We start from the raw sequence: 23,461 nt of genomic DNA on the forward strand, positions 1-23,461 counted from the left end.
GGAAGATCTGATTCTAAAGCATGGTCCTAGAGGATAAGATGGTTGGATGGCATCAGCGACTCAATGGACATGAGTTTGGGTAAACTCCGATAGTTGGTGATGGACAGGGAGACCTGGCCTGCTGCAGTCCATGGGGTAGCAAAGAGTAGGACACTACTGAGCGACTGAACTGAACTGAACTGAAGGGAAAGGTGATGTTTTGTAAATATATTTGTCACATAAGTGAGATATTAGAACTGGATTTCAGGTGGAAACATTAACATTAAGATAATAAAATTTGAGAAAACCAGAAATTATTGGGGATTATTAAGGAATAAGGAACTTCTAGTGAAAAGGCCAACTACATATACCTTGGATGCATGTACTCATAATATTTGTTATTGTTGTTCAATCACTAAGTTGTGTCTGACTCCTTTCGACCCCATGGTCTGCAGCACACCAGCCTTCCCTGTCCTTCACTGTCTCCCAGAGTTTGCTGAGATTCATGCGCATTGAGTTGCTATCTAACCATCTCATCCTCTGTCACCCCTTTCTCCTTTTGCCTTTACTTTTTCCCAGCATCAGAGTCTTTTCCCAATGAGTCAGCTCTTCACATCAGGTGGCCAAAGTATCGGAACTTCAACTTCAGCATCAGTCTTTACGATGAATATTCAGGATTGATTTCCTTTAGGATTGACTGGTTTGATCTCCTTTCTGTCCAAGAGACTCTGAAGAGTCCTCCATCACCAAAATTTAAAAGCATCAGTTTTTTGGTGCTCAGCTTTCTTTATCGTCCAGCTCTCACAACCATACATGATGCAAAAAATCATAGCTTTGACTAAATGGACTTTTTCGGCAAAGTTATATCTCTACTTTTTAATATGCTGTCACGTTTTGTCATAGCTTTCCTTCCAAGGAGAAAATGTCTTTTAATTTCATGACTGTAGTCACTGTCATCAGCGATTTTGAAGCCCAAGACAATAAAATCTGTCACTGCTTCCACTTTTTTCCCTGCCATTTGCCATGAAGTGATGGAACTGGATGCCATGATCTTATTAATAGTTTTTTGAATGTTGAGCTTTAACACAGCTTTTTTGTTTTCCTCTTTAACCCTCACCTAGAAATTTGTTATTTCCTCTTCACTTTTTTCCATTAGAATGATATTGTCTGCCTACCTGAGGTTATTAATATTTCTTCCAAGAGTCTGATTTCAGCTTGTGATTCATCCAGCCCATCATTTCAGTGATTTACTCTGCATGTATGTTAAATAAGCAAGGTGACAATATACAGCCTTGTCATACTCCTTTCCCAATTTTGAACCAATCTGTTCCATGTCCTGTCTGTTGCTTCTTGATCTGCATACAGGTTTCTCAGGAGATAGGTAGATGGTCTGGTATTCCCATTGCTTTAAGAATGTTCCAGTTTGTTGTGATCCATGCAGTCAAAGGCTTTAGCATTGTCAATGAAGTAGAAGTAGATCTAACTACAAATCCAGATGTAATATGGATCTTACAAAGTAAAGTGAAAGTTGCTCAGTTATGTCCAAATCTTTGCAACCCCATGGAGTCCGTGGAATTCTCCAGGCCAGAGTACTGGACTGGGTACCCTTTCCCTTCTCCAGGGGACCTTCCCAACCCAGGGATAGAACCCAGGTCTCCGCTTTGCAGGTGGATTCTTTACCAGCTGAGCCACCAGGGAAACTCAAGAGTATGGGAGTGGGTAGCCTATCCCTTCTCCAGCAGATCTTCCAGACCCAGGAATCAAACCGGAGTCTCCTGCATTGCAGGTGGATTCAATTCAAAAAAGCAATGCAGGTGCATTGCTTTTGATCTGACCAGCTGAGCTACCAGGGAAGACTTTTAAAAATTAAAGAAAATTACAAAGAGGACAGAATAGAAATTCATGCTTTTAGATGATTTTCTTAGACAAAATCAATCCTATAATATGTTTTACTATGAAGATTTCAATTCAATTCAAAAAACACATATTAAATGCTTCTTTTAACTAAACATGGTTCTAGATATTGAGGACATGGATCACACATCATAATTTCTACAAAGCCTTTCTGGAAATTCCAAGTTAAAATCTTCCTTTCCATTAAGCTTTAAAGCACCTCTTTTATTTTTCCTATCACATGACCTTATATCTGCTTACTTGTTTGTTTCTTTTCCTCACAATGTTCAGGAACAAGAACCTTGTCTTTTTCATCTTTGAGATGCTAATGCATTTTCAGTGCCAGAGTATAACATGTAAAATTATTTTTAATTAATGAGTGAATGTCTACAGTTTTGACTCAATAAGTCATTTTTTAATAAGTGATTGACTACATGAAATTGCTTATAACATAAAAATAGCCTGAGCACATGTGCATTGTAATTTAATATTCCCTGGTGACTCAGACTGTCAACAATCGACCGGCAATGCAGAAGACCTGGGTTCGATCCCTGGGTTGGGAAGATTCCCTGGAAGAGGGCATGGCAACCCACTCCAGTATTCTTGCCTGGAGGATCCCCATGACAGAGGAGCCTGGCAGGCTACAATCCATGGGGTCGCAAAGAGTCGGACATGACTGAGCAACTAAGTATAGCAGCACATATTACATAAATCAATATCCATGTTTTAATAACCTGAAAATTAACTAGCTGATCTAATGTCAATTGCAAATTACACCTAGTAAGAGCACACCTTTTTTATAGTAGAAATGTATCTGAATAATCCTAGTTCCTTAGAAATGCAGCCCAGGATAACAAAATACAGTTCACACAAATTACAGTTCATGAAGTATTTCTTAACAAGAATGTGACTGCTTTTGATCTATTTCTCTAAGAAATCATTGAAACTCCCACTCCATGTATTCATTCACTCCTTTATTTAAGAAGTATTTTTTTGAGTCCAGGCCCTATTCAAGACCTCTGGATGTATCTGTGAATAAAAGAAACCAGATTTTCTTCTCTTACAGAACACATTTTATAGCAAAGAAAAACAGAAAATAAGCACTATGCATCACAAATCATTACATTTTGGGCATCTGTTTAATGTTAATGAGTACTTAGGGGAAAATACAGAGCTTGGTAAGGCCAATGGGGAGGGCAGATGTTGAGGTGTTTCTGCAAATTAAAATACAGTCATTAGTTTAAGTCTCATCGAAACAATAAGTGACATTTGAATCAAAACATTACGGGACTACAGATTACTCCAAGCACAGGAAACACGCAGAGTAAAGGCTCTAAAAGACGCATGCCTGACCTGCATGAAGGAAAGCCAGGAAACCAGCATTGCTGAAACAGAATCAATAGGGCCAATAGGGTTCAGATAATAATGAATCTTCCATGGCTCTGCCCTTGTCCCCAGTGAAGTGAGGAGCCACTGACGTTTAAGTGTAGGAATGAGAAGATTCACTTTGATTGGTAGAATAGTTTATGGAAGGGCAAGAGAGTTGTCAAGGAAACCAGTGAAGAGTTATCACTTAATCCAGAAAAGAGGCCATGGGACTCACATGTGGTGATATGAGGTCAGATTCTGGATATAATCTAAAAGTAATGTTAATAGGATCCTGCTAAATTAGTTACCAGTGTGACCCTATGGATAAAAAAAAATACATATATGCTCTGCATAGATGGCCAATCTCATTAGACTTACATGCTTAAAACTAAATATTATGACATGCATCATCTTATGCATAATTATTCTCCTTTGAATCAGTGATTTCCCACAGCCTGGTCCGCTAGGGATAAATTAGTAATCTGCACAGTTGAAGATTAACCCCCAGGTCATAATCACCCCCAACTCTCTAGAGAATCCTGCCCTAAAACAGTCAAATAATTTGACCACTTTTTTTCCTTAGCTATAATAAAAAAAAAATTCTCTCTCACACTTGGAGTAGTTAGAGGGAAGTACTGAAAACACCTATATCTATTGACTCTGACAGATAGCTTTTATGTAGTTGAAATCTTTGATGTTCAAATTATCATTTCCTCCTTTTATGTCATCATAATAAGAGAGAAAAATCATTCCACTGATATTTGAAGACTATATGTACTTTAGAGGAGAAAAATGATTTCAGCTTGCCAACAGATTAAATCACAAAAGAAATAAGATGAAACTGACCAAAGTGAGACAGGTTGAATGTCAGGTGGAGGTTTTAAATAGTCGGGTTGGAAATGCAGTCTCAGGAGAAGGTTGTGAAGCAGGAGTTATTTAAAATGAGATGAGTCAGAGCAGTTGAGAGCCCGCCAGAGGCAGCAGTGTAATGAGAACGGATGAGAGGCCTTAATAGGTCCTTCCCAAGTCTCATACCAGTGATTTCATAATCTAGCAGTCATTCCCCTCCAAGGGGTATTTTTCTTCCAGCTTGCTTTTTATGTGTCAGACATCCTGCCTCTGAGATGGAAGGGAATTAAGTCTTTCCTGCTGTTCCTCTTATCCATGCAGGATTTTTTTTTGTTCTTTACTTCCACTTTAAATGACAGGTAGGCCTAAATGAAACAGATAAACTTTGAATTAACATTGCTTTAGGGAAGAACAGCTAAACCCTTTAACTCTCTAAGTCTTTCTGAAGAAGTTTCTCCTGCTGGAGCACCTGCTTTGAAATCTTTGTCAATGCTCCGTTTCTCTGTTCTTCTTAGAAACAAAAGCAACTGGTGGAGACATTGGTGGTGATACAGGGCAGCAGCCTGGGGTGCTCAGCAGAGACCCATTTGTCCAGAACATTCAGGGATATGAGATGAGGAACATAAAAATTTCAGAAATGGAGGAGTCACAAAAGAGCTAGAAGAGATGAAGAAAGTATTTTTTGTTGGCCTTTCTCAATGAAATCATAATCATTCCAACACTTGGGGGCTAGCTAGCACTGTATAGTAGTAAGGATCATTAAAATAGAGACCCTGAAGTCATAGCTAGGTTTACATTTGAGCTCTGCATTTAATTCTACTCTGTTAGATGACTCCTCATCATGAATCATCTCATCATCTATCTCAGTTTCCTCACTGGGAAAGTGGGTTGATGATAATAGAACCTGACTTTGGAGGAATATTATGAACATTAACTTAATATGTTTTTAAAAATCTTAGGAAAATGCCTGACATATGAAAAATGCTTTACACATATTAGGTCTCATATATTTTCTTTGCATACCACAGAAACATTCAACAGAAACAAATTGGCTGTAATACTATTCTAAATATTATATCAGAGAGGAAAATAGTTATAGATTCAATTTTCAAAAGTATGTTAAGTCTTTGGGATATCTGCATTTTATTTAGCCTATAAACCTGTTCTAAAATAAGAGTAATTTTAGTGTTTCAAAGTAAAATTGTCCTTATGTCCTTATCTTTCCTGTGATGTTGAATTTCAGAAAATAAGGTTGCTCTTTAATATTGAGAGAATCTGGCTGAATTTGCACCGTTCTCAATCTGAAACTTTTGATATTTATCTACCAGATTCGTGTCTGACTCTTTGCGACCCCATGGACTATAGCCTACCAGGCTCCTCTGTCCATGGGATTTTCCAAGCAATAGTACTGGAGTGGATTGCTATTTCCTTCTCCAGGATCTTCCCAACCCAGGGACTGAACCCGGGTCTCCCAGGTCATAGACAGACACTTTACCATCTGAGCCATCAGGGAAGCTTCAGTTAATTTTATATCCACCCACAAACTCACAAAGTGATTCTTAGAATAGTGGTTTCTTTTTGAGATGGCCCTCCAGTTTTCCAGAAAGTTCTACCCTCTCTGCAATTTCTGCTGTCTCTACATCAACATCCAACGCTACTTCCCTTTGAAAGAGAAGTAGTGCTACAACTTCTTTGGAGGCTGGAGTGTTTGAGGGGCAGAGGTTAGGTTCAGTTCATGAAGAAACAAGCAGAATAAAAGGATAGATGGACGTTGTAAGAGGAACCAAATGGCTCACAAAAACTCACGGAATGCTTAACTTACAAATTTTGAAGCTGACTCTGAGGTTAATTCCAAGAATTCTCAAAGATATTTTAAACGAATTATCATTTAACCTATAATTCCCCATAGGGTGTGGAAAATACCTATTTAATTATTTCAATTGTGTAGTAGTTTAATAAATTTAAAGATAAAAAGCCAAATTAATGTAGCATGAATATATTAAATAATATTTAGCTAATCCACACAGAAAATTAAGAAAATGTACCAAATGTCTTTCTTTTATCCAAACTTCTAACAAGTTTTTAACATCACATATGAATATAAATTTAATACACGGTGGAATACTCTAAGTGACATCAGAAGTACAAGTGTAACTAAGAATTCAAGAGTCACATCTAGTTGGGAAGACCAAAAAGGATTTTCTGAAGATGTTAATTTGACTTAAATGACCTCTAAAATTGGTGACAGGTACAATTGTAAGGGAAACTCCAGTAGAAGTAATTGAACTTTCCCTTTGAATTTGTATTTAAGTACTTGCCTTAAGTGAGTTAGTCCATCAGCATATCTAAATATCTTCATGGTCCTATTGTCTCTAAAGGAGTGAATACTCAAAACATCTAATAAATTGGAACTAAAGTGGTATTTGCTCAAAGTAATAAGATGAAACAGTCATGTGAACTCTTAGTAACTTAGATTTTGTTATATCCTTAAGGATGTTCCAGTTCAAGGCTACTGGGAAGTCCAAAGTTGAGAAGTGACTTTCTTAAATAGTAATTGATTATGGAAGTTGCCTTCTGGCTTGTAGTATAGCTCCTTTCCATTCTATCTAAACATGTTTCTTAATATTTTCATGTTAAAGTTGTGCTTTCCTGTTTATAAATTATATAGAAGGAAAGAACAACTGTCATTTCACAACAAAAAAAACTGCTAATATTTTAGTGAAGCAAAATGTTTTTGTTGTTTTTTACAGGATTTTACATTTCCACCCCAACTGGACCAGGAGGAAGACGAGAAAGAGTAGGACTTCTATCTCTCCCTTTAGATCCCACTCCCGAACAAGCCTGCCTTAGTTTCTGGTATGTTGTAGACACATGTTAAGTAACATCTTACTTAATGAGGGATGTTGCTTTTCTTACATTGCCAGGCTCAAATTTTACAAAGATGTTGCCCCAAGTTTTAATGCACTAGTCATTACTTTTCCCATTCATAAAGTAGCAAATACTGAAAACTTTCTTTTCTCTAGCAGCTCCTTCACCCAAGAGAAAAGAGGTGTTTGAATGAAGGATTTAGAAGAACCCTAATATATCTACATATATCTGAATATATATATATATTTTCTAATGTTGTAGGAATTGATTAATTTTTGCTTGTTTCCAAACTAGGTATTATATGTATGGTGAAAATGTTTACAAACTAAGCATTAATATCAGCAGTGACCAAAACACAGAGAAGACAATTTTCCAAAAAGAAGGAAATTATGGACAAAATTGGAACTATGGACAAGTAACATTAAATGAAACAGTGGAATTTAAGGTGGGCAAAACAGTTTATAACCATGTATTTGTATTATAAAATGGTGATACAATTATAGTTTATGGTGATATGTGAAAAGCCACTTACTTTCTGAGTATAGCTAAGTCGTTTTCTCTTCTTTCCTTATCTTCCTCTTTTTTTTTTTTAATTTTTATTTTTACTTTATTTTACTTTACAATACTGTATTGGTTTTGCCATACATTGACATGAATCCCCCACGGGTGTGCATGCATCCCAAACATGAACCCCCCTCCCACCGCCCTCCCCATAACATCCCTCTGGGTCATCCCCGTGCACCAGCCCCAAGCATGCTGTATCCTGCGTCGGACATAGACTGGCGATTCAATTCTTACATGATAGTATACATGTTTCAATGCCATTCTCCCAAATCATCCCACCCTCTCCCTCTCCCTCTGAGTCTTTTTTTTTTAATATTTGAGTTCCTCTATTTTCAATTATTCACTGACATTAAAAACCACTTACTGAGGAACAATTTACTACATGGAAGTACTACTTATAATGAGCCATAAAATTCATAGAGAACTTGAAGGATATTTCAGCTTTCTTCAGCAACTTTCTAGCACAAGCCAACCATGTCTTCCTAACCCACTGCCTAACTCGGTTTTCCAACTTTTCAAAAACACCACCTAAATGACCCATACACTTTCCTAGGGAATCACCTTTTCCTCTTAGGACATCCACACCCACCAGTATCCACACACGCTGCCCCATTCTGACTTAATCGCTACATATTTCCTCTAGAGACAAGTTCTATGAGCTGTATCATTGGGAAGTCTCTGATCATTTATTTCACTTTAGGGTGAATTAATTTTTCACATAATAGCTTAATGTGTTTTCTTCCCAAGGGTGTTTGCAATTAAAATATAGGATCGTATAAGCTAATAGCTTGACCAAATTAACAATTTTTAATTGGGCAATTTCAGATACAAGAGTATAACTTTCAGAAGATGTATGTTTGGACAGACATCGTCGTCAGTGAAGATTCAGTGCTTTCCTGTGACTTGATATAAAGCAGGCGATAATCGATGACTCTCATTTGTATTCCTCCCAGCTTCTTTCTTTTTTCTATCCTTTTTCCTTATCCTCTTTCTTCTGATTCTATAATTCTGTTAAGTTTTCTTTTCCACCTTAATTTTCTGACAATTCAAGGAAGAGTAAAGGAAAATGGAACATGAAGGAACAAAAAGATGGCAGAAACAGGAAGATAGGTATTGCAGTAACTAAATCTTGGGCAACTCATGGAGAGTCTTCAAAGTCACAAAACTGCATCCACTTTTTCATCAGGCAGAGTAAGAGGACTGAGTTCTATAAATATTTACACCTTGGCTTTGCCACTTCAGTTACAAAATCTTGAAAAAGTTACTTTGGTCTCTTTGACATTCAGCTTGTGTGTATCTGAAAGGCAAAGATACCATGAAGTAGGTAGAATGAATGAACAAACGAGTGAATAGATGACTGTAAATTCAATTTAATTAGTGTTGGAAAAATTAAATAAGATAATGTATACAATGCACCTTGCATAGCAGTTAGCACATCAGGTATTCAGTTTATGTCTTTCCTTTCCCAGACAGGAGAGGATCCAACAAAGTCCAGTCAAAAATACCCACTGTTCTTAAGAACCCAATATGTTTCATCTGAACACTGGGCCTTCCCCCAGGTCTGGGTCTATGTCCTCTGGTCATCACCTTTGTAATATATCTCACACAAACTTCCCAGGTCAATTACGACCAGTACCAGCAGGCATTCCCCACTCCAGGGGATCTTCCCAGCTCAGGAATCTAACTCTCTTGTGTCTTCTGCACTGGCAGATTCTTTACCACTAGAGCCACTATCTGGCTCTGAAGAACTATATCATATTCATATTTTCTCTTGTTTTCTTCTTCTCTCTTTTAAATTACCTAATCAATGTGTCTTCTCTTCAGGGTTGTATGCTCTAAGGGTTTCTCTGATAGCTCAGCTGGTAAAGAATCCACCTGCAATGCAGGAGACCCTGGTTCAATTCCTGGGTTGGAAATATCCCCTGAAGAAGAGAAAGGCTATCCACTCCAGTATTCTGGCCTGGAAAATTTCATGGACTGTATAGTCCAAGAGATTGCAAAGAGTTGGACATGACAGAGTGACTTTTACTCTCTTCAGGGTTGTATGCTCTAGGAAAGCAGACAGCTGCCTGGATTTTTAATAATGTTGTGGAAGGAACCTAGAATAAGGTTGCTGTCCCTGCAAGATGATGTGTATATGTGACAGAGTGCAGTGGAGCATGACAATATCATGAAAGAAAGAGCTAGAGACAGAGAAATTGTGAAGATGTTGCCTAACACAGAAAGAAGACACTAGCAAAAATTTAGACCACCGTGAACGCAGTTAGGGAGCTGGGCTCAGCCGAAGGACCTTGAAAAGCAATATTTCACTGTGTGATAACTTGTCCACATTTACTTGGACATGACAGTATTGATTCTCCAGAGAATACTGGGCTACAAGAAGAATCAATCAGAAAAGATTAAAGTGGAATCATTTTATGTACCTCTCTGAATTACAGGTTGCTTTCTATGGGTTTAAAAACCAGTTCCTGAGTGATATAGCATTGGATGACATTAGCCTAACATATGGGATTTGCAATGTGAGTGTCTATCCAGAACCAACGTTAGTTCCAACTCTTCCGCCAGAACTTCCCAGTAAGTAACCTTAACGTGTGTTTTCCCTAATTAGGTTCTTAGTATTTCCAGGTAGCTCTCTCTCTGACTTATTTTTTATTATCTTGCCATAGTGCTGTCTTTTCACTGAAAATCAGAAACTTTAAGATATAAGTAAAATGGAAACTAGTAAAATATTGCACATTAAATATAGATCACTAATGAAATAATGCTGCATGTCCTGTTATGCTTATGTTTATGATAGGTTTAGTACATTTTCATTTTTGAAAATAATTTAGGTGCTGATTGCCATTTTGTTTTCAATTTAATACAAACTAATGCTAGGTGTGGGACTTCCCAAGTGGCCTTAGTGCTAAAAAAAAAAAAGATCTGCCAATGCAGGAAAAGTAAGAGACGCAGATTCGAGCCCTAGTCAGAAAGATCCCCTGGAGGAGGGCATGGCAACTCAACTGCAGTATTCTTGCCTGGAGAATCCCATAGACAGAGGAGCCTGGTGGGCAATAGTCCATAGGATCACACAGAGTCAGACATGACTGAAGTGACTTAGCATGCACACAATGCTAGGTGCATGTATGGATTATACATAAATTCTTCAATATTTGAAGCAGTCATTCAAATTTTATAAATATTGCATACAAAGCATTTCATAAGAAAATGTAAGATATATCAATAACCACTATTACAAGGAAGAATAATCCATATAATATTAAATACAAAAAGCAACATATAACTATGTGCACCTAAAATTAATATATGAGAGACTTAAGTGGTAGAGTACTTTGGAGAAGAGAGTGTGAGCTGGAAAAAGCTTCAAGGAAACACTAAGATCAAGCAACAGAATGACATAAAAAAATTGAAACAAAAGAAGGAAAATACCAAGTGTGCCCGTATGTGTGCATGCTCAGTCATTTCGATACAATAATATTGCCCCCAAAATTGTTTTCTTGACACCAAACTCTGGATCTTAATCACCTTTGATTCACTGTTGTCTGGTTCTTAATATTGCATATATAGATCATCAATAAATACTGTTAGGTATAAACTAAAACCTCTCTCTCTCTCTCTCAGCTGTTTGTTCCTTTCGGTAACAAAAACATTTCTGCCAAACAAAATTTTAATACCAGAAATAAAGCTTGCAAATGATGGTGGGGCTAGCGATAGAGAAAATATCAATCTGAAACCAATAATTTGGGCTTCACAACATAGTTTAAAAATAATTGTCTCACTTGATTTTGTGAAGGAGTCTCACATCCTTCTGGTCTATTATATAAAACTTTTTATATGCAAAAGTATTACAATCATTAAAATCATTGCTGATTTGATAAATAATTGCTACTGATACTAAACATTACCAACATCTTGCTATTTTGATACTGCAATCATTTAAAAAACAGACTGTCTTCACAATCTTTTCTGTTAGCTTGTTTCTCTATTCCTCAATAAGTTGTCAGGAAGAACTTTTCTAGGTGAAAGTAACATAGTTTCATAGAACTGATATTTTAAAAGCAGTGAAATTTCATCACTATATAAAATAGAAAATTTGAGATAACTTTGAGATAACTTTTATCTGTAGAATCATACATATATAATTAAAACTTTACTTTTTTGTATTAAAATTTTATCTGTGTAATGCATAGTCCACTTAATCTATTCCAACATGAAAGAGAAAAATATAATACCTCAATGTCAAGGAAGCATGATATACCTGCATATTTTCACCATATTGAAACTATAACAGTAGAATAATTAATCTGAGTTTAAAATATAAACTTTAGAATTTGCCCAGAGTGTATCTGTTCCAGTTTCCAAATGGTTCACTTCAGGGCAATATTTAGCACAGCAAAAAATGTTAATTACCATCAAATGCATTCTGAACAATTTCATTCAAATGACATTTGCAGTTGGTTCAGTGAAATTCTTATTTGAGCAAAGCTTTTCTGGTTCCAGATCCGTGGTTTGTTTAAGCAGAAACAAAAGGAAACCATGGCTGACTGCCTAATAGTCTTTTCTTTGGCTCTTAGAGAGCATTTAAATAAGAAAATATTGCCAGTCGAGTAACTGACTAGCTAAGGCCATTTTTCTCTGTTGTTTCTAGGGATTCAGGTTGTGCCCTGTTTAGGGAAATATAAGTTCAGCTTTCCGAACTGCAGGGATTTTTTTTTTTCCTTTTCTTTTTATCACTTGCTGCTACATCAGCTCTATCATTTTTGCCCTGTGACATTGGCACAAGTAATTTAAATATGGGGACTATATTAAGAACACTTTAAAAAGTAAACATTCCATTACACAAATATAATGCCAACTTGCAACACAATCAGAATAATTCATCACAAGTCCTTACTAAATTATGCATGCGTGTGTGCTAAGTCACTTCAGTCCTGTCCCACTCTTTGTGCCCCTGTGACTGTAGCCTGCCAGGCTCCTCTGTCTAAGGATGCTCCTCTGTCTATGGGATTCTCCAGGCAAGAATACTAGAGTGGATTGCCATTTCCTTCTCCAGAAGATTTTCCCCAACCCAGGGATTGAAACTGCATCTCTTGCAAACCCTGCCTTGGCAGGCGGGTTCTTTACCACTAATGCCACCTGAGAAGCCCACTAAATACTGTAGATAATACAAAAAGAAATTCACATTTTAGCCCCTGGCTTATTTCTGAACTCTTAAAACTAATTAAAAAAAAAAAAGAAGAAGAAGCTAGTTTTAACTATTGTAAAACAGTTACAGTTTTTGCTACAGTTTTGTTCTATTTGGACATTATTAAGCCATTTTCCATTTCCAAAAACAAAATAAAAGTTAATTTGGAAAGTTTCATGGGCTTGGTATTATACTTAGACCTAAATAATCTTTGACTCTTGTTATTCATGTAAAATGAATTAGTACCTATTCAATTATTTTATAATTGATGGTCATGTAGATCTGCTTGCCTTTTATATCATTAGTATGATTCAATATTCAAACTCTTAGCAAATTCCAAATTAACTGTACTCATATGCTTCTATTAGTGTTTTTGACTATTCTATTGTTTTATTCTTTTACCTTCAAAACAGCCTACTTATTAGATCTATTATTGGCTAGATTTCTATTAATTATAAATAAAATGAAAATCACTGGGAATAAAAATTGACCTTTATTGCCACAAATATAATAAAAATATTTATATTATGACTGGTCACTGTAACCTGTGAATGGAAATAAAAATTTTGACAAACCAAACTCCAAATTTTCTTTTGATATAGCAACCTAATCTTTTAAAATGTTGTCTGTAATATTGTAGGACTTATGTATTACTATGATTATAAGAAAATTCCTAATTTTAACAATTATCCCCTTTGAACATATTCAAATATCAATATGAGTAGTATTTCTTAAACTGCACCTATTATTTCCCTCACATAAAAGTAACAATCAGAAACCTACTTTTATCACCCTTATTTCTTGCTTGAAATATCTTGTCAGAAATAACTTTAATTTGAACCCTTTTATTGTAAGTGAAGGCCTGACTCTCCTTCTTTCCACTATACAGTAAATGCCTCTACATTGACACATATCTCATTTATGTTAGAGGGTTAAGCATGGATTAAAAATGATGTGCCTCAAGGAAAATATCTATCCCTGACAACCACTTTGCAAAGTACTGCGTATTATTTACATATTGCATGCAGTGAAGATCCCTACTGGCATAGGAAGAACTTAATCAGAAAACAAATCTTTGAGAGAACAGCTCCAAAAGAAAGAAAAATGGCAAAGTTTAACAACCCTGAAAAGTGTTCCCCATATCAAGAGGCTATTTGACTCTCATTCTCTGAGTGGAGATGGCTTATTAAATGACACAGCAGGACCTTGATCTCCAGAATTACATTTCATGAGTCTTTGGCTCCTCTATTAAGAAGCACATGCTACATCTCTGCTATAGCAACACTACCATTAAAATCAACGGTGTCACCATGTTTAGAATGGCTGAAAGTGCCTTTGCCAATTTCTTACATCCATTTATATACCAGGAGTAACTGATACCCATCTTATAAGGCCAATGAACAGAGATACTTACTAATCAGTTATATGATGTAAAATTACATTTGAAATGTATTTCAAAAAGTACTTCTTCAGGATTTTATTATTTTTAAAAGACCTTTAAAGTATTGAATTTTCCAAGATTGCTATTCAGAAGAGAAATGCTAAGTCAACTGCCTGCCCTGACAGACTTAACAATACACTTAACAGCATTTTAGTTCTGATTGTGTGTTTCAGTCCTATGTACTCATCTACATATAATATAATGTACTGTCAAGTGTTCAGAGAGGTGAACATGTAATGCATTCTCCAAAATTTTGACCATTTACTGTATGAGTATACAATTTAGAAATTTTCCTGTTCCTTGAAGAGAAAATGAGAATGATGTTTAAACAGCAGCATCCCTAGTCGCCACACTGGGTATGGCTAACCTTACAAAGTAGAAAGAGCTGGCTTTCTCCCTCCCCCACCCTCCTTCTTCAATCTGCCGTGTTACTTTTGTCCTTGTAGTTACATTCTCCCTTTCCATCAATTTCCTAGATGATTAAAGGAAGAATTTCAAGGCACTTAGAATTATAGAAAATTACAGGCATTGTATGTGGGGAAGAGTTGAGTGGTTGTAGTGGATCCCTTTTCAGGAATCTTTGCAAGACAACAAGTCACACAATCAAGGAGATGATTTGCCTCCGAGGGACAAATGCCTGGGAGCTCGAAGTTTCTTCAGCCTTTCTCAGTGGAGAAACTGCCCTAGTTCTGAATTACCACTTTCTTAAGAAATTGTCCTTGTTCTGAATTACCACTTTCTGTTGTTCCAACGTCTTCTTCAGCACCCTGCATACTCTGCTTTCTTCCTTCTATAGCTGTTCATCATTGACTTTCCTTTTTAGAGATCTCATCCAACTTCCCCTCTGTCCTCCTTCTCCTTGTCACCTACCCATCAAGTATATATCACCTACCCACCAAGTGCCATTTACTGAGATGCAGTCTAAACCCTGCCTATGGCTTGGACCAGGTGGTTAAAATGATTCCATTTAATCAACCCAATAGGAGACAGTAACATACTGTGAGATGAGCTTGAGGTTCACTGAGTTGAAGCCTTGACACTAACTGAATGTGCAAAGCATTAGCAATTAATGGAATACCTCCAAAGTCTAGATTGCCCATTTAAAACTGAAATAGTCATAATAATTACCTATTTCCCAGAGGTGCATTGAAAATCAGTACTGAATGTGCCAGGCATTTTTCACAAATTATTTCTGATTTTTACAACAACCTTGAAAATCTCTAATATATATCTAGTTTATATATGAGAAGACCCAGTCTCAAAAAGATGAGAAACTAACACAGAGAAACCGTTTTACTCCACCAGCTACAACACATCTTCCTTTTGCACACCGTGTTCTCTCTCCAGATGAGACAATGTGCATGGACCATGTCCAAACAATGAGTTTTTAGAAAGATTTTATTATTCCTGCTGAACTCATCTGTTTCTGGATAAGCCAGTCCCAGGAGTTCATATAAGTTAGGCCAAGCCCTATCACCTAACAGAACAGGATATATTGGCAATGATACTAGTTAGAGCCACAGTAACTGTTTCTGTCCCATTGTGCATATCACAAAACCCAAATCAAAGAACTTTATTACCTACAAGCTTGAAAAATGCACATAAATTGGAAGGATTCACATAAATAAGGCAGATGACATGTGAAAGAGGGATTAAACAAGAGTGTCTGATAGAAGGCACTGCTGTAGATGCAGAGACATTTAATTTTCCCTTCTCTAATCTGATTTATATGTTATTGGGAGTAAATATACCATTATCAGGCTCCCCTGGTTGCTCAGCTTGTAAAGAATCTGCCTGCAATGCAGGGGACTCTGATTGGATTCCTGGGTCAGGAAGATCTGCTGGAGTAGGGCTAGGCTACCCACTCCAGTATTCTTCCTCTTCACTGGTAGCTCAGGCAGTAAAGAATCTGCCTGCAGTGTGGGAGACCTAGGTTCAATCCCTGGGTTGGGAATATCCCCTGGAGGTGGTCACGGCAACCCACTCCAGTATTCCCGCCTGAAGAATCCCCATGAACAGAGGAGCCTGGCAGGCTACAGTTCATGGGGTTGCAAAGACTCGGACATGACTGAGTGACTAAGCACACAGCCATATCATTATCATCTGCTTTAATAATAGGAAAATACATACTTATCTTGATTCTCTATATTCTTTTCTTTAGGTTACTTTTATTCTTTTGATCTTAAATATAATATGATATTAAAAAGTAAGAACTGGTTTTACATTACTTTAGAATGGTCTTCTAATAAGCAAGATAAATAAAAATAAAGTAGGTTACACATTTCAAAAAGTTAGTTTACCTACTTGAAGCATCATACTCTTAACTGGAAGATCAGTGCTGTTTTTTCTTATAAATTTGTGCTTAGTTCAGTCCCAACTTCACTCCTAGACAATCTACGGTAACTATTTAGAAAGTAGCAATTGTGTTTGTCTCCCTTTCTTGACCATCAAACGCCTCAATACAGTATACAGAATGGTGAAAAGTCTCTACTAAAGAAAAGTAGGAAAAAAAGAAGAAACAAGAAATGATAAGATTAGTTATTTACTAGTCCTTCTCATAAGAGAGAGGCATATACTGTGTTTGTTCCATTACAAAGATTCATCTATTTTTTCTAAAGCAACAAATTGATACTTTATTTCATGAAGACTACCTATAAAAGATGCTTGTCAAAATTGTTTCTTTGCCCAGATAATTTTGGAAAATGCAGAACACTATTACGCCTTCTTGGGGAATCACAAAGAGCATAAAAATATATAAGGGTTTGAGAAATTCTTCAGTAAAGAAATCTGTTAGCCTATATTTCCCCTTATACAAGCTCTAAAATGTATCTGCCAAAACCAGTATTCCAAGAAATAAAATTGGACATTTGCTGGCATATAGCATTACAGCCTCTGAAATAAATATTATGTTACTAATGATTTTTCATTGCTTTCCTTTTCAGCGGACTGTGGAGGGCCTCATGAACTGTGGGAGCCAAATACAACATTCACGTCTATAAACTTCCCAAACAACTACGCTAATCAGGCTTTCTGTGAGTCATTTCTTTTCCAGATCATGGAAAACAAATGTATATACCAAAGTTAGATTCTCCCCTTGACACAGCAAACTAGATTATAAACTTGCTATATCTGGATACAACTACTCCAACTATGAAATCACTTAATATGGTGAGAAGAATAATGATTAATGACTAACATTTTTAGCATTTATTTTATGCCAGTCACAGCACTACTGCTTAATATAACTTATTTTAGTCAGTTCTTACAATAATTCTTTAAAGCAGGTGATATTATGATAATTCTCCTATTTAAAAAAATAAGTAAAAGAGGTAGTAGCCTTATTGCAGATACCAGTCTCCTTGATTATGCATATATTGTTTATCTTGTGTATAACAAGTTTGAGTTGCATAGTATAAGATCAGTGGAAAGTACATAAAGCAAAGAGCCAATTGTGATACCCATATTTTTTTTTCCCAACGTTAAGTGCTATTTATTTATACATATTTTAACAAGTGTAAAAGGTGAACAAAATTATTCTATTTGCTCAGATATTACCATTTCTGTTACTTTTACTTGTTTCTTGTCATTCCAGGGTCCCCTCTGCTATCATTTTTTTTTACCCCTATGGACTTTCTTTAACATTTCTTTTAAAGCAGGTCTACTGGCAATGAATTCTCTTAATTTTCTTTCTTTTGAAAATGGTTTTATTTAATTTTCATTGTTGAAGGATACATTTGTTGATTAAACGATTCTGGGTTGATAGTTTTCTCTTTTGTTTTCAAAGCACTTTATAAATAGTGTTTCACTATTTCTGGCCTCCACAATTTATTTTTTTTAATTTATTATACTTTTTATTTTGTATTGGCATATAGCCAGTTAGCAATGTTGTGATAGTTTCAGGTGGACAGCAAAGGGACTCATCCATACATACATACATATATATATATATATATGACTACAGATTAAAGAGAATAAAGCTGGCAGTGATTAAAATCCCAATATAAAGTGAAAGTATTAGTCTCTCTGTCATGTCTGACTCTTTGCAACCCCACCAGACTCCTCTGCCCATGAAATTCTCTAGGCAAGAATACTGGGGTGGATTGCCATTCCTTTCTCCAGGGAATCTTCCCCACCCAGGGATCAAGCCCAGGTCTCCTGCATTTAAGGCAGATTCTTTATCACCTGAGCCACCAGGGATAAAGGATGAACTAATATGAAGGATACTAAAAAATTCTAAGTCTAGAGAGAAGAGGCTTGTAAGATAAAACCAGATAAAGCATATATCTAGGTCATTAGTCCTAAATAGAGACGCTCATTAGAACTGCACAGAGATTGTTAGTGTTAAAGATGAAGATTCCATGGCCCATCCCTCCAAAGATTCCACACTAGTATTTTAAGAAACAGACATGTTCTTCCCCTGCTTTCCATGGTCCCTGATAGCACCACCAACCTAAATGGAAAATTCTACCAGTGAAAAAATACCCCAATGACAGTGAAAAACATGTTATTAGAAATGTCAGTGTTTCTTCCTTCAAATGATCCAGAGATCATATCATTTTGATAGGATAATAGAGTCACTATTATAGGGAGATATCTGATTAAAAAAATAAACAACTATTAATCTAATTTGACTTGTATGGGGAACCAGAGATTATCATCTCTACTTAGCATAGAAACTATCTTTTAAACATTTGTACAAAGTAATAATGTAAAAATATGATTTGTACATTATCATTTGTACAAAGTAATGATGTAAAAGTATCCAAAAATAAGTGGAACATTGAAAGAACAATTTGGAGACATTTATTAAATTTATTAACTTATACATGAAATCTTTTTTGAGTGCTTTATTTGTTAGGTACTGAAGTAAGTAAAGGAGAAACAAACAATTCAGTCTAGATTAGGATTCAGATAAGTTGTCAGGCATCGCACAATGCCTAAGGCCCTGTTTGTTATAAGGGCAAAGACAGGAGGCTGTGCAGGAACATAAGAAGTATTTAACATACAAAAGTTCAGAAGTAGAAGACCTTGATTTTTTTCTTAAATCTGCAAGCAAAATTAAGTAATGATAACAAATGAAAATGAAATGTGAAGTTATCTCACAGCATGTTAAGCAGTTTGAATTTTATTCTGAGAGCACTGAGGAGACTTTCAATGGCTTACAGGAAAATAGTGATAAAATCAAGTTTGCATGTTAGATGGATCCATCCTTTTGTATTGCAGTCCATGGGGTTGCATAGAGTTGGACACTACATGGTGACTGAGCAACAACAAATTCTATTGCAGGATCAGAGATTGGTTGAAAGGGAGCAATTAGCCTCACGAATTAGGAGATGAAGAATAACAGTGACTTGAACTCGGATAGTGGCATTGAAGACTGAGAAGGCAATGGGATCCCAGGGATATAGGAGCTAGTATTGGCAGCCTTGGTAATTGATTGTATATGGGAGGAGAGAGGTCAAGGAAGATGAGGAGGCTTCTGGTTGAGAAAACTGTGAGTGGATGATTAGTGGTACTATTCACTAATAGGAAGAATGAAAAGAGGAATGAGTTGGGGAAAGAGATCACTGTGTGTTCCCTTTATTATTTGTTCAGCCTGAGATACTTACATTTATACACAGTAAATATTGGATAACTGGATCTACTTCTCAAGAAAATGTAGAAGATAATTTAGAGGTCCATTACTATGTCAGTGAAATGACTTCCTTAAGACTGAATGAGTAATACTCCATTGTGTATATGTACCACAGCTTTCTTATCCATTCATCTGCTGATGGACATCTAGGTTGTTTCCATGTCCTGGCTATTATAAACAGTGCTGCAATGAACATTGGGGTACATGTGTCTCTTTCAATTCTGGTTTCCTTGGTGTGTATGCCCAGCAGTGGGATTGCTGGGTCATAAGGTAGTTCTATTTGCAATTTTTTAAGAAATCTCCACACTGTTCTCCAAAGTGGCTGTACTAGTTTGCATTCCCACCAACAGTGTAGGAGGGTTCCCTTTCTCCACACCCTCTCCAGCATTTATTGCTTGCAGATTTTTGGATCGCAGCCATTCTGACTGGTGTGAAGTGGTACCTCATTGTGGTTTTGATTTGCATTTCTCTGATAATGAGTGATGTTGAGCATCTTTTCATGTGTTTGTTAGCCATCCATATGTCTTCTTTGGAGAAATGTCTATTTAGTTCTTTGGCCCATTTTTTGATTGGGTCGTTTATTTTTCTGGAATTGAGCTGCATAAGTTGCTTGTATATTTTTGAGATTAGTTGTTTGTCAGTTGCTTCATTTGCTATTATTTTCTCCCATTCAGAAGGCTGTTTTTTCACCTTGCTTATATTTTCCTTTGTTGTGCAGAAGCTTTTAATTTTAATTAGATCCCATTTGTTTATTTTTGCTTTCATTTCCAGAATTCTGGGAGGTGGATCATAGAGGATCCTGCTGTGATTTATGTCGGATAGTATTTTGCCTATGTTCTCCTCTAGGAGTTTTATAGTTTCTGGTCTTACGTTTAGATCTTTAATCCATTTTGAGTTTATTTTTGTGTGCGGTGTTAGAAAGTGATCTAGTTTCATTCTTTTACAAGTGGTTGACCAGTTTTCCCAGCACCACTTGTTAAAGAGATTGTCTTTACTCCATTGTATATTCTTGCCTCCTTTGTCAAAGATAAGGTGTCCATATGTGTGTGGATTTATCTCTGGGCTTTCTATTTTGTTCCATTGATCTATATGTCTGTCTTTGTGCCAGTACCATACTGTTTTGATGACTGTGGCTTTGTAGTAGAGCCTGAAGTCAGGCAAGTTGATTCCTCCAGTTCCATTCTTGTTTCTCAAGATTGCTTTGGCAATTCGAGGTTTTTTGTATTTCCATACAAATCTTGAAATTATTTGTTCTAGTTCTGTGAAAAATATGGCTGGTAGCTTGATAGGGATTGCATTGAATATGAAACTGGAGCCGATTATATAGAGTGAAGTAAGCCAGAAAGAAAAACACCAATACAGTATACTAACACATATATATGGAATTTAGAAAGATGGCAATGACGACCCTGTATGCAAGACAGGAAAAAAGACATAGATGTGTATAACGGACTTTTGGACTCAGAGGGAGAAGGAGAGGGTGGGATGATTTGGGAGAATGGCATTCTAACATGTATACTATCATGTAAGAATTGAATCGCCAGTCTATGTCTGACGCAGGATACAGCATGCTTGGGGCTGGTGCATGGGGATGACCCACAGAGATGTTATGGGGAGGGAGGTGGGAGGGGGGTTCATGTTTGGGAACACATGTAAGAATTAAAGATTTTAAAATTAAAAAAAAAAAAGACTGAATGAGAAATTCATGTAGAATGAAGAAAAATTCGGGAGCAAAATCTAAAGACTAAATCATTTAAATAATCAATAAAATACAAGGAGTGTTTATTGACACAAGGCCGGTGGTGGTGGTTTCATCAGTAGTTCAGTTCAGTACAGTTCAGTCACTCAGTCATGTCTGACTCTTTGCGACCCGGTGAATTGCAGCATGCCAGGCCTCCCTGTCCATCACCATCTCCTGGAGTTCACTCAGACTCACATCCATGGAGTCAGTGATGACATCCAGCCATCTCATCCTCTGTCGTCCCCTTTTCCTCCTGCCCCCAATCCCTCCCAGTATCAGAATCTTTTCCAGTGAGTCAACTCTTCATATGAGGTGGCCAAAGTACTGGAGTTTCAGCTTTAGCATCATTCCCTCCAAATAACACCCAGGGCTGATCTCCTTCAGAATGGACTGGTTGGATCTCCTTGCAGTCCAAGAGACTCTCAAGAGTCTTCTCCAACACCACAGTTCAAAAGAATCAATTCTCCAGTGCTCAGCTTTGTTTATAGTCCAACTCTCACACCCATACATGACCACTGGAAAAACCATAGGCTTGACTAGATGGATCTTTGTTGACAAAGTAATGTCTCTGCTTTTTAATACACTGTCTAGTTTGGTCATAACTTTCTTTCCAGTGAGTTAGCGTCTTAATTTCATGGCTGCAATCACCATCTGCAGTGATTTTGGAGCCCAGGAATATAAAGTCAGCCACTGTTTCCACTGTTTCCCCATCTATTTGCATGAAGTGATGCGACCGGATGCCATGATCTTTGTTTTATGAGTGTTGAGCTTTAAGCCAACTTTTTCACTCTCCTCTTTCACTTTCATCAAGAGGCTTTTTCACTCCTCTTCACTTTTGGCCATAAGGATGGTGTCATCTCCATATCTGAGGTTATTGATATTTCTCCCGGCAATCTTGATTCCAGCTTGTGTTTCTTCCAGCCCAGTGTTTCTCATGATGTATTCTGCATAGAAGTTAAATAAGCAGGGTGACAATATATAGCCTTGACATACTCCTTTTCCTATTTGGAACCAGTCTGTTGTTCCATGTCCAGCTCTAACTGTTGCTTCCTGACCTGCATACAGATTTCTCAAGAGGCAGGTCAGGTGGTCTGGTATTCCCATCTCTTTCAGAATTATCCACAGTTAATTGTGATCCACACAGTCAAAGGCTTTGGCATAGTCAGTAAAGCAGAAATAGATGTTTTTCTGGAACTCTCTTGCTTTTTTGATAATCCAGCAGATGTTGGCAATTTGATGTCTGTTTCCTCTGCCTTTTCTAAAACCAGCCTGAACATCTGGAAGTTCATGGTTCATGTGTTGCTGAAGCATGGCTTGGAGAATTTTAAGCATCACTTTATTAGCGTGTGAGATGAGTGCAATTGTGTGGTAGTTTGAGCATTCTTTGGCATTGCCTTTCTTTGGGATTGGAATGAAAACCGACCTTTTCCAGTCCAGTGGCCTTAGTCACCAAGTCATGTCCAATTCTTTTTGGACCCCATGGGGACTAATAGTTCCCCGGGCTCCTCTGTCCATGGGATTTCCCAGGCAAGAATATTGGAGTGGGTGGCACTTCCCTTTTCCAGGGAGTCTTCCCAACTCTGGGGTTGAACCGCAGAAAGTGAAGAGGGACTAAAAAGCTTCTTGATGAAAGTGAAAGAGGAGGGTGAAAAAGTTGGCTTAAAGCTCCACATTCAGAAAACAAAGATCATGGCATCTGGTCCCATCACTTCATGGGAAATAGAAGGGGAAACAGTGGAAACAGTGTCAGACTTTGTTTTTTTGGGCTCCAAAATCACTGCAGATGGTGACTGCAGCCATGAAATTAAAAGACGCTTCCTCCTTGGAAGGAAAGTTATGACCAACTTAGATAGCATATTCAAAAGTAGAGACATTACTTTGCCAACAAAGGTCCATCTAGCCAAGGCTATGGTTTTTCCAGTGTTCATATATGGATGT

At 37.0% G+C, this 23,461-nt stretch overlaps 1 protein-coding gene across 2 annotated transcripts in view; it reads left to right on the forward strand.

Annotated features, from left to right (window-relative positions):
- TMPRSS15 (transmembrane serine protease 15) overlaps window positions 1–23,461 on the forward strand; it is a 157,259-nt gene that overhangs the window by 68,559 nt on the left and 65,239 nt on the right. For both annotated transcript variants that reach the window (XM_068982063.1, XM_068982073.1), the window contains 4 exons: window positions 6,840–6,945; window positions 7,252–7,402; window positions 9,960–10,095; window positions 17,090–17,179. In XM_068982063.1, the coding sequence (XP_068838164.1) occupies window positions 6,840–6,945; window positions 7,252–7,402; window positions 9,960–10,095; window positions 17,090–17,179 (483 nt within the window). The remainder of the gene's footprint in view (window positions 1–6,839; window positions 6,946–7,251; window positions 7,403–9,959; window positions 10,096–17,089; window positions 17,180–23,461) is intronic.

This window comes from Capricornis sumatraensis, chromosome 1 (assembly GCF_032405125.1).
Source record: "Capricornis sumatraensis isolate serow.1 chromosome 1, serow.2, whole genome shotgun sequence".
Classification (NCBI taxonomy): domain Eukaryota; kingdom Metazoa; phylum Chordata; class Mammalia; order Artiodactyla; family Bovidae; genus Capricornis; species Capricornis sumatraensis.